We start from the raw sequence: 12843 nt of genomic DNA on the forward strand, positions 1-12843 counted from the left end.
TGCGTGTTCTCTATAGGCGTGCAGAGAGGGGAGAAGGTGAAGGAAGAAATGAATCAATTCAACTCCATCTTTCACGGCACTTTTAATAGCAATGCATCTTTAGCACCTCTCCTTAGCATTCAGAATTTGACGATAACCAGCTAACTAGGATGTGAACAAAGGACAACCTGTATTAGCCTTGTAATGCTAATATTAAAACAGGCTAAGATGTCAAAGTACGAACACATAAGCAAAATGAATGCTTATTTCTTCTGTTTACTCTACAAAGTGCAGACAGTATTAGAGGTTAGTGCCACTAACTCGAACTTTAGGTTCGCTTTCTCTCATTTCTACCAGTTCTTGGTGACTGCTAACCAAAGTTTCCTTCCTGAAGCTATGGATGAAATACGTACCGCCTTCTCTTACTTATACTGAATGGGACCCCACGCCCCTTCACTGCCGTGTAGCCAGCTGGAAAAGCCTTCATTTTAAAACTGAAAAGAACATGATTAAATCGCTATCCACAGGAAACTAATGTTCAGACTTAAGCTAGGTTTCTTCATTACTAGTCACACAAATTCACAGAATTTATTCTGAACGCACAGATGTTAACGCTAGTCAAAGGCAATGACGTCTTTTAAAGGGCAGGCAGGTGGCATGAATCCAACTTGATATTCCTCTGTTTTTCTCCAAATGACATCTGACCACGCAGGCACAGGCAAAAGCAAGAAAAAGAAAATACATTAAAACATACATTAATGGGATCCGGTACGTGAACAGAGCACTGACACGAGATGGAGGAAGCAGTCTGTAAGCTCATTATGAGCTCTGCCTGATGTTCCTCAACATTCAGGAACATTTATTACGGCTTAGTTATAACTCTCCCCAATTTTCCAGAGTATAAAGCTACATCACTGTACAACTTGAAGCTGGCCAAGCTAAAGGAAAAGACCAATCTTCACCCGGTGCCTGTATCACATTCTTCATTTCTGGGAAGAGAGCCCAACCAAGACATACAGTGTCTTCACTGGTTTGGACAGATTTACTAGCTGTAGAAAAAGCCATCTTGTTTTCCAAATATGAAAATGAGTTTCATTAGTTCCTCTCTTCTACTGTACATGGGAAATCAAATATTTTGGTTGGTAAGGAGAAAAGGTTACAGACTAAATTCCTTTGCTATGTTTTCTGCCTATGATTGAACAGCTGGGAAACAGAAAAAAAGCTTATGGATATAAAATATACAATTCTAAGAAATGGGTGAAATTTGCCACTTAGATAACATCATTATCCACTGATGCCCGCAAGACCTGTTAGCAGGCATAAACAGAAGATAAGATGCATAAGAGCCTCAAAAGATTAGACTCTCAAGACCAGTTTCACAGCTGACACTCACTGAAACAGATAAAATTATAGAACCACCATATCCCAAAGCTATGATTACAGATTCTAAGTAATGCTTACTCTCTTCACTCTGAACCAAAATGAGTTCCCACCAAGTTCACATTCAGGTTGAACACTCTTTTGCTTTAAGTTCTATATGCTTTAAGTTCTATACTATTTTGCAGAGCTGCATGAAAACCCTGAATTGATGAGATTTAATTTATTGCTATCACAAAACTATGTTCCTTAAAAATATTTTGTTTCTCTTTGTCCCTTTGCACACCCTGAACATGAAAACTCTGAATTTACATGGAAAGTCCAAATTTACTATTTAAAAAGATAAACATTAATGAGTTCTCAATTACACTATGGCTCCTCATTTCAGCTGGTTACTCTAAGCATACAGCTTGTGAGACAGAAGACACCCCTACTATTTTTTTTTGCATATCACCTGGACACAGCCATTCTGTTTAGTGATACAGCATTCAGCATCTAAACAGCCGTTGCTTTAACGTATGCACCCAGCACATGACTTCGTGGAGCTGGACAGAACCTGTGCTGGCATCTGAGAGTCCATTAGTCATCATATAGCGCCCAGTTTTTCATTTAGTGATGCAAAACTGTACTTGGGCCTCACGCAGCACGCTAGACAATTCTAATAGGAATACAGATCTTCATCACAGAAATGCTGACGTAAACAACAAGCGCATTGCTACAGGTTGCCAGGGCTCTGTAAGAAAAGCTCAGCCCAGCCTGTCTGCTGGTGCAACACCCCAGGGCTGGGGCTCCCCGCAGAAGACCAAATCCCGAGGACCATACTATGCTTGCTCACCTCAGACCTCTGTGTATGCCATATGAAGTAATTCCTCAGAGATATCTGTCCCCGCTGGGAAAGCAAACTACCACCAGGCACTTGGAGAGGCTGTCACATGCTAATGTATAAACAAGAGCTCCTGTCAGCCAGAGCAAAACTTCTTCAAAATCCTTACGTTTCATTGGAAATTGAGGTCTTTCTCAGCAAGGGCAGGCTGACACAACCACATTCAGTTCCCCAAATGATCCCTTGCACATGAATCCTTCCTGTTTTCTCAGATAGGTATTTTCAACCAAGCTCCAGGTATAGCCTTACAGCTCCATCTTTTACAGCTGGAACACCTGTAATTACTCCTTCACTATTCATCCTGGTTTTGTCTAAAAGTCTTCTATAATGTTCTGAAGACTTCATTTAAAGTCTGATTTTCTTGCAAGTATATATTCAGAAGAGAAGTGCACCCAAATAATAATGCAATTCAGGAGATAGTGATATTGGATGAACTAAGAACAAAAAATAACATACAGCATGCTACCAATGCCTATGCCCCATCCCTAATGAAAGTTCACAGCTCTCTCAAGTGTAGGACGAATCACAGTTACAGCAAACAATGCTAAGAACCCTTAGTTTTTCATCTTACAGAAAGAATTAAGCTTCGAAAAACTCTACAACATTGCAAACAGGACTATTTGGTCAGATATCTAAAACTAAAACGGTGTTGAAGCAGGAGAAGTTGTGCAGCATCAAAGGCAAGCGTCAGAAGAGCTGCTATACCCCATACACATTTTCAGAGCCTGAATGAGCTGCCTCACATCCTCACCTCTGATGGAAAGTGCAGTGGAACAGGCACATCACTCTTCCCTGGTAACTGAGAAGGGCATCGCTCGCTCAGAGCAGCAGGAGAAAGCTGACCCAGCAAGGTAACTGCTTCCCCCTTGCAGGGAAAACAAGACAAAGTGTCACCAGCCTCACAAGTAGCTGGCACATGCTAATAAATGCTTGTTTCCACCAACTCCTGTATTGCAAGCCCTTCTGAAAACAAAGTAATGGAGCACATTATAATACAGCAGCATTAATAACCATTAAAAATGTATCCTTAGACTTTTAGGTCGGTCTGGCTTCAAACACCATTCATAAATAAGTTGAAACCTTTTACTGAATACAGTTGCAGTTTCTTAAATGAAAATATGAACTAACAGCTTGGAGTTGAATAACATTTTCCATGCAGTTAATGGTACAGCAGCAATACAGTCCTACCAGATCTCAGCAGTTGGAGCCTGAAATGGCTGCCTCACCAACTGCTTCCCACTCCCCTGCATGCCAGGCCAGCTGGAGAGGTGTGTGTTAGCAGGCTCTTCCTTCTGGGAGCACCCAACAACTCTTCTGAATGCAGTTAGTTCAACTTTCTAAACATGAGAGAAGCTTGTGTCCAGAGACCTGCTGACACTCACCCAGAAGCTTCCTTCCCTGACCTTTTCTCAAGTATTGCTAATTTAGCAAATCAATACACACATTCAGCAGAATTTCACTTCATTCATACTTCTGAAGAAAAGAGAACCATTATCACAGTATCCTGCATGTGTAGGAGAAGGGACAACTCAAACAGGAGGAAACATGAGAACAACATAAGAGAGGGCTGGAGGATAAACATCAACCGTATACTCTGCGTAAGCACAGCCACCTTAAATACACTTTGCCACACTGAAATTCTACAGGTACACATCTTCTGCCAAACCTTTCCCCCTCCCAGCTGTCGGTTTCTTAATGTTTTGAGCCAGCCTGAGCACAGCTGCAGTTCTTTTTAATCATGGCTGCTGCCAGCTGTCTCCTAAGACAGCCAAATGCACAGGCCTCATTCATTTCCCCCCAGCTTTTTGCTCCATTTTTGGACACAACATGACATAACCAAAATTCTTCCCGAATAAGTAAACAAGATACATTAAACAACGCTGCACAAGGAAGATAAGGTAAGAGCACTAAAGTCTAACTATTATCTTAAATGACCGTGCCACTGTTCCACACAAAATAGAAACTCTGAAAGAATTTCAGAGATGCTGACAAATCTTGTTGCCCAATGTAATTTTGAAGTATCGCTAACCTTGCATTTGAGAAGCTGAAACTTAGCTCTAAAGATAGGGCACTCCACCCACACAATCAGGATGCAGAGGCTTTGCAGACACATCCATCAGAGCACTATCAGGACAGTCCCTAGGGAACAGACCCGATGGCTTGCACTATCTCCCTCTCAGAACTACCGTTTTCTGCACCTTGCTCTATTCACTCAGCCCTCTTTCTGGGCAGCTAAGTGAAGGTAGGCTCTGTACATGGGAAGTCATGAAGCGGTTAAGCAAAACTGTACCACGTTCTCCTGCATTGCATAAGCTGAAGTTATTAAGCAAGACTGCGTTTGTCATTGAGATTTGCTACTGGTATGTGCATGAGCCCCAAGTGAGAAACAGGGGCATTAAGGACTACTGAGAAACACCTAAGAACTATACAGCACAGAACAGCCACATTTTTCCTTCTGGTCCAAAGAGTGAAAGAGTATAGGAACCAAAGATTCGCTTGAATACTACTACACAGCACCTGAGTGCAGTATTTTCACTAATACTCTGTATGATAGGGGGGAAAAAAGAGAGTTTCACAAATACTTGATATGCAATCATTTATTACTGGAAAGAAAGAAGGAAAGAAAGAAGGAAAGAAAGAAGGAAAGAAAGAAGGAAAGAAAGAAGGAAAGAAAGAAGGAAAGAAAGAAGGAAAGAAAGAAGGAAAGAAAGAAGGAAAGAAAGAAGGAAAGAAAGAAGGAAAGAAAGAAGGAAAGAAAGAAGGAAAGAAAGAAAAGCAAACCACAAACTCAAACACCACTGCACAGACAGTATCCCCCAAAACACACTTTGCACAACACAGCAGAAAGGAATACAACTCCCACATTGCTCTGTATCCTGAGAAGACATTTTAAACCACCCTACCCTTTCAAATACCTACTTAAAATATGTTAACTTAGAATTAAATAGCATTATTACGCAGTCCAGGCACACATGAGACATACCCACACACCACCAGCCGACCCGAGTGCCATTTCAATGGGACGGAAGGACACCATGGAGCAGGGCAGCCTCCCTAAGCCTGAGGGGCAGGACGCTGCCCTGTGACCCACACACCAAAGGTGCCCCCACCACCCTGATCGCAAAAGTTAAGCTTTCTTAAATTTTCTAACAAAAGTTACAGACATCCATTTTAGAACTTCACAATTTGCTCTGCAAGGTGGTAGTTTTTATATTAAACTACGAGTGAAGGTAAATTTAGTGTCCAATACTCCTCTTTGACACACAAACTAAAGCAAGTCTAACATTTAAAGAAACCCACTAATGTATTTCAGAAATCCAGATAAGCACAGATCCGTATGTTTTCATCTTATTCCACCACGAGTCTGCCTCCCTCATATAAAGCTCACCTGCTAATTACTGAATTGCTGCATTTCTGCTTGATACCGATTACCACTGCAATAATTTTCAAATGACTCAAATTTCTTCCCAGCTACCCCGTTCTTCTACCTTAACAAAGGTGACCTAACAGTGGCTATTAATACTGAATACTCTTTTGCTACTTCTGAGTTACCTGAACTCCTACTATCTGCAAATTGCCTCTTACACACCGGATTACTCATGGACATTCTTCACTCCGCGTTAAGCCTTGATCAAGCGACAGAAGGGAAAGATTAGGAGAAGCCTTCCACATTAAGAGCTTCTCAAAGCCCTTCAAATGAGATTGTTACAACTACAAGCCGTAGGCTATTGGGAAAAAAAAAAGACCAGTAAGTCATGCCATTTTCAATAAAAGATAAAGATCCCCAACCGCATCACAAAAAAAGTTGCACAACTATTGAAACAACAACAAAAAAAAGACTTCTTTTAAATACCAAATATCAGTTAAAATTAACTGATGTTGCATCACTTTCATTTTAACAAAGAAATGAATGTTGAGGCAAGGAAGTACATTTGGAGCAGAGCTATGCTGAAGTGTAACTCTGAGCTTGCCAACAGCCACAGCTTTCACCTTATTCAAGCATAAGGATTACAATACAATGACAGAACATGCTATCAGGAAGTCCTGAGACCTTGGCTCATCTCTCTTAACTCAATATCATGCCAAGGACTAACTAGCAAAATGCATTTAAAACAAGCGCACCGTGAACATCAGCACCTATATAACCTGGTTTCTTATACTAGATATACACCACCTTATGTAGGTTAAGGTTGAGCTCACATTGCAGTCTCTCTCACAGTGGGACTATTAACACCGTTCTCTCTTCTTCTCCTCTCTTCAGGAATGCTAGAACTTGCTGTCTCCAGGATCTATAAGCCCTTTGAACGAGTTTTGTTGAATCTGGTAGAGTGCAAGAGTCACCAAGGAGGGGACAGTGATTATGGAGAAGGTAAGGATACGTAAGCAGTGAAGTACGTGCACTACACTGCTTAGGGCAGCACGGGGTTATAAAAAATTAACCCTCCTCAGGTCTGAAAGACAGCCCGGTACCATCAAACTTCACTTAATATCAATGCCATAAAGAAGCTTTGGAAGTAGCCATATTTATACTGGCTGACTACACCACTATCTCTAATTGCTCAATGCTCCCAGTGACATTTTCAGGGACCACATATTTATTTTGGTTACTACACATAAGCACAGTATCTGCTTAAACTCTCCAAGTTTCATTGATATTACCTGTCCAAAATAAACACTGTCAAAGCTACGGTCTGGGTTTTCTTATACTTCAGTACATTTTCATTTGAACTTAATTTCTGAAGAAAAAGATTTACAGAATAGGTTTCTACATACAGTGAAATGAAGATTAAACCGTTCACAAGAATGCAGTCCGAAAGAAGAGCATTATCAGGCCAAGATGTGCCCTGTCCCACACTTTCTGGCTGATCAGCAGTCAGTCACAAAAACGTCAGTGAGGCATGCCAGGCAAGCAGACGCTCAGTGAACTGTTAAGCAACTTCCCCTAAGTTAGGGCTTGTTAAGGTCTGTTCCTCCTGGCTTTTCATGCACTAGGAATTTTCTCTCCACAGCTTACATACGCTCTTCTCCAAGTCAAAAAATACTTATCAAGCAAGTCTTCTATGTGGAAGCCATTTAATTCTAACATCTGCGCTGCTATCAGCAAGCAGGCAAACTCATTGCTCCTTGTAAATACTGGGGGATGACTCTCTCCCACCTCTAAAATCAAACCTGGAAAAACAAACTGCATTTACCAAATGAGAGTGTACCACATTTACAGATTAATATTCCACAGAAAACCAAACGAAAAGCAGAAATATTTCAGCAGGAAAATAAAGAGTGAAACTGAAATAAAACTACATATCCCACCAATTCGTCTGTCAAACTGAAGTTCCATCAGCACGTCTTGGTTTTGTTTCAATAAGATTATGTCAGAAAATTACTGAGCTGTGCATATCTTGCACTATTTGGTATCTTCCCTGTCTATTGCATTACAAAGTGAGCAAGTCCACTCCAATTTCTGATCCCAAGGATAAGTTAACAGTACCTGAGAATTCAAAGTTACATAAGTACTTCTCATTAAAGTCGATTATGATAATCCAGAGCTAGTCAGTAGGTGTCAGCTTCATCAAGGTTCATCTAATGTGATCTTCTGCCCAATTTTAGAAGCTACAGTTTAATCAGCCCATTATGTGAAAACTTCTAACGAGATGTAATGACATGTGATCTTGTCTAATTGAGGTTTTGTGAATTCCCTCTCTGAGGCATAAAGATACCTCACAGTTTGGGGCTGGAAACAGCCCCTAAATGAGCTTAACAGAATTCTGTTTTACAGATGCAAAGGTTTTCACATACACATTGATAAAGATGTGGTAATTAAGAAAATTAACATACCTCCAGGCAACTGAAGTTCAAAAGACTGCTTTTTCCATACAAATCATTACATAGGCAGATCGTGAGCTACATCCACACTTGCATCAAAGCGACTGTACCTTCACTAAACTACAGCCACTAGCTGCAGAATAAGGCATTCTGTACTACCCCCAACCCACCACATATTTAAAAAGACAAAAGCATTAGGATCAGGACAATTTTTGTTTTAAAGAAAGATGTTATTATTCCATTCTACTCAAAGTAGACTAACATATCGTATCTGAATCTGCAGAGACAAGAACTAGAGTACCAACAAATCTCAGATCAATAAGCAAAATGCGAGATGCTCATTGGTGCTTCTAGTTAAATAGCATATCCTATAAGCTGCCCTACAGTTTGAACACACAAATGATTTCAGAAAGCACTGATTCTAAACGTACAACGGTAAAAATTGACTAACAAAGCTATCTGGACAGCTGACTAAACGTACCTGCAGATGTGGGTTTAGCACTGCTGCCTTTGCATTCTCCGTCTTCCACATTTTTGCTTGTGCTCTTTTCTTTTATAGGAGGAGCAGTACTGTCAGCAGGTGTTTGCTTGCTGGATGCAGTGTTTTCTCCACCGTCTGGCTGATTACTTTTGCTGTTGGCTTCAAGTAGAGAAGTGAAGTCCTCAGACTGAGCAGCTTCATTCGGGTCCAGCTGGGAGGAGCTTTTACCCTGTGCCACATTCTTTGAAGACACAGGAAGAGATTCTTCATCACTGTCAAACCCAAACGGATCCTCTGTTACCTCATCTTCAACTCGGGGTTTCTTAGGAACTTCAGAAATGTCTGCTTTGACACTGGGCCTCTTCTGTCCTAATTTGGCCATGAAGGTGGTTTCTCCCCATTTCGTGCTAAGGGTGGTCCGTTTGTTGGAAAACACTTCATCAAACTTGGAACTGCCATTTCCCCCTTTCCGGCTGTAGGTCTTTCCAAATCGGGATGTCATTTTGGCTCCTGTTTCATATTCTCTGTTGGAAAAAAAAATGAAAGAAACAAATTCACAAACTTTTTAGCACAAATGATTGCAACTCTACCGTTTGTTTGGCCTATGAGCACCAAGCATCTACATTTAACGCAAGCAATATCACCTGCTCCATTCTACAGACCAGCTCATCTAGATGAGATCATTCCTGTATGTCCCATGCTTCTGCAGCATCTTGTCCATTGTCCAGTGTCACTCAAAGCTGAGTTAATTGCACGTATGCAATCAAGACACAGCACAATAAATCCTTATGAAATATCCCATATCCATACATTCTTTCTGGTATTGGTTTGTTCTAGCTTCCTATTTTCAAGCGCAGATGGTACTGCTTTCATGAAACATCAGGAGAAAACATATGTAAACATGCAGCTCTCTGCTCGTATAGTAACGCTATGCTTTCAGAAAGACTCTTCCCAGTTACAGCCTTTCAGACATTTCAGATACTAATTCACCACAAATAATGATGACAACTTCACCCCTTGTTCTGCTCATGCACTCAGGCTCGCTTAGCAAGCACATTATCTGCAAGTATGACGTGCACGTTCACGATCAGCACTGGTACACAGCAATCCCCCAGGAGTAAGATTGATTTGACTGACTGACAGGAATGAGGAGACCCTTCTAAATCCCTGTCCAAGAGCATGGAGGTCAGCTTATGTGAGACAGTGCGAGCCATGATTGTCTACAGGCTGTTAGAACTGCAGCCGGATCCACAGCTTGCTCTGCCAGAAGAATGAAGTTTAAATATAAACAAATTCAACAGGAACAAATTTAAGCAGTTCTCTGCATGTGTTCTATTCCTACTTTTGTTCAACTCAAGAAGGAGGACAGACCAGTTTGTTGCATTCCACCTCCTCCCCAAAACAAATACTTGAGCTGTAGGACAAATGGCAACGTAACATAAAACAAGTGTAACTTTTGTAAACTACAATTTGGGTGGTTTTTTTTGTTTTTCATTTTGGCCCATACATCAACAGGAAATTGGAATTCTTTATAGTCAGCCTGAATCTAATCAAGTACATCTTTCTGTCTGAAGGCACTGTCCATTCTGGAGAAAAGCCTGCTAAAAAAGGGGGGGGGGGGGGAGGGGGAGAGGGAATTTATTTAAAGAATAGAATCAAAGAAATCCTACTTTCAAAGTGTCAACTGCCCTCATTTACTGTAAAGTCTATGAAAAATAGGCCACTAAAGTTATTACATGAACTATTTGTTAGGGAGAACTGTTCTTATTAGTATTTCCCTGAATAAGTGACATGCTGTCTTCCCACCATGTTTTCATCTCCACCTGAAGCACCAGAGCAGCTTCTGCCAAAAAAAGTCAGACCATTTTCCAGAAATGTCAATCTAATGTTTTGTTGTAGGAAGACTGCCTCGCTAACAACAGTCTCCCTTTATCAGGTCAACTTTCCCCTGCTATATGAACTGAGCAACTCCTAAGACCACCTCTGAGCTAAGTGAATTAGGAACATCACGTCTGAGCACAACCAGGTGGTGCTGCAGTGCAGAAGATGCAGGACAACCACTCGGGGAACACTTCTCCTGGCCATTCAGCAGATGGAAGATGAAGGCACGTGCCCATCTACCGACCCTACTTCTGCTGGGAACACAGTGGAATGGCTGACGCCGCTGGCAGCGGCCACTCTTCAGCCCACCTTCACCCTTCTCTGTGTCTCAAGCTGCTGTGTGCTGCTCCAAACATGGCTGCTGAACCAGAGGATTTTTCACTCCCCTACAGATTGCTCTCAATTCCTATTTTCCAACCAAGAGCAAAACTAAGATCTCCCCATCGGCAAACAACAAAACAGATCAAACTCTGTAGTCTGACTTTGTTGATGTTTGAAAGTACTTACAACTGCAACACCAACATACTTTATACAGGGAAAGAGTCAGCTTTTACAACTACAGAAACAAAATGGAACATTTAGTAACATCTGAATTTCTATATGACTCTCCTACAAAAGGTCACGACGCTCCCAAAAAGCCCTTGTTCCTCCCTAACCCCTGACTCGCGTATCACCGGCACCTGACACTTCCAGAGCCCGCAAAAACACCAAGGTCTTTACATTGCCGCCCGTGGTTTGCAGTCCCAAAGAGAAGCCTGCTGCAGTCAGGAGGACCTCGTTTCCAGAAAACAGAGTTACACAACCCGGATTACCTCTTTAATGGGAATAACAAGTCGGTCTCGCAAGGCGTTTTGAATCAAACGATCAATACTCAAACGCATACTCGGTATAACGCACAGAGGTTAACAGATGAGTACTGGGGAAACACCGATACCGCGCGGCTCAGACTGGGGTTAAAGATCAGGAAACGCCGACGTACTTCCGTGTACCGGAGCGCCACCACAGCGGGGTTCCCAGCCCGTTACAGCTCTCCTCCGCTCCTCGCTCGCTGCGAGATGAGAACGGGGCCGACCTCCCCCCGCCCCCGCCCGCCCGCTCGGAGCGGCGCAGGAGCCGAGCGGCCCGCAGAGCCCAGCGCCGCCCGCCGCCTCCCCGCGGGGCTCGGACCCCGCCAGGCAGCGCCGCCAACCGCCCCCGCCCTTACATAAGCGGGGCCGGAGCCGAGCCGGGCCGGGCGCGGGAGGCGGCTGACGAAATCCCACGGTGACAGCTCCTTCCCTCCTCCCCCCGCGGGGCTCGGCGGAACCGGGTCACCCCCCCGCCGCCGCCTGATGTCACTTCCCCTCCCGTCGCCCCCCTCCCCCGCCCCGCGCCGCTCCGACCCCGGCCCGACGGCGTCACGGAGCGGCCCGGGGCGCCCCGCGGCCACCGCTACCCCCCGTCCGGCCCCAGCCCGCGCCTCTCCCCCGGGGCCCCGAGCGCTGCCCCGCGGCCGGGCGCTGCCCCCTGCACCCCGCCGGGCCGCCCCGGAAGCGGCGCGGGGCCGCCGGCTCCTCCCCGCCGGCTGTGGGGCCTGCTCCGCTCCCCGCCGCCCGCGCGGGCCCGGGGCGCCGCACCCACCTCGGCCTCGGCGGTGGCGGCGGGTCCCGGGCCCGGCGCGCTACGGCCGGCGCCGCCGACGCGGCTGCGGCCGCCGATCCCGCTCCGCCGCCCGACGAAAGGCGCTGCCCGACCAAAGGCGCCGCCCGACCGGGCTCCTCCGCGGCTCCCGCACGGCTCTCCGCCGCGGCGCGGGCGTTAGGGCCCCCGGCGCCGCCTCCTCCGGCGCCGCTTCCTCCGCGCCGGAATTATCGCCGCTCTCGGGACGGGGCCCGGGACCATCTCTCCGCCATTTGCCCCGCTCCTTCCGTCACTGCGCGTCCCACGCCCGGCCGCCGCCCGCAGCCAATCGCACCCCGCCTCGCTCAACCGACCGCGCCGCCGCCGCGCACGCGCGCGCCCCGCCGGCCCCGCCCGGCGCCCGCCGGGAGCTGTAGTTTGTGAGGCAGGAAGGGCGCACGCCGTCCCTCCGGGCCTCGGCAGGCCCAACGCACGGGGCGGCGCGCAGGATCCGTTCGGGGCCCCCATTTCACCGCGGCTCAGCTGGGGGAAACGGGGCGGTGGCGAGGCCGCAGAGAGCCGCGGGCCGCCCTAGGCCCGGGCTTTGTGGTGAGGGGAAGGGCAGCAGGTTCTGGCACAGCCCTCTGGCAACCCCATTAAAAGTGCACCATTAAAAGTGCTTCTTTACCAGAAGCACAGGCAGCCTCACTGCTAGGGAACTGCTGCTCCTTACTGGTACTCACAGTAGCTACACCAGGCCCAACGTCCACTCCAGAGAGGAAGTGCTCTGCAGAGGTCCGGCAGAACAGCCCACTGGGTGAAA

The 12843-nt window shown here is 45.6% G+C and overlaps 1 protein-coding gene across 16 annotated transcripts in view; it reads right to left on the reverse strand.

Moving 5' to 3' along the window:
* The window catches only part of WAPL (WAPL cohesin release factor), a 133258-nt gene that overhangs the window by 48227 nt on the left and 72188 nt on the right, over positions 1-12843 (reverse strand). For 10 of the 16 annotated variants that reach the window (XM_046942783.1, XM_046942784.1, XM_046942787.1 and 7 more), the window contains one exon: positions 8541-9064. In XM_046942783.1, coding sequence (XP_046798739.1) covers positions 8541-9064 — 524 coding nt within the window. Of the gene's footprint in view, positions 1-8540; positions 9759-11233; positions 11738-12041; positions 12336-12843 lie in introns of those variants that run through there. The other 6 variants (XM_046942790.1, XM_015287976.4, XM_025151506.3 and 3 more) reach the window with 5 other exon arrangements.

This window comes from Gallus gallus, chromosome 6, assembly GCF_016699485.2.
Source record: "Gallus gallus isolate bGalGal1 chromosome 6, bGalGal1.mat.broiler.GRCg7b, whole genome shotgun sequence".
NCBI classification, from domain to species: Eukaryota; Metazoa; Chordata; class Aves; order Galliformes; family Phasianidae; genus Gallus; species Gallus gallus.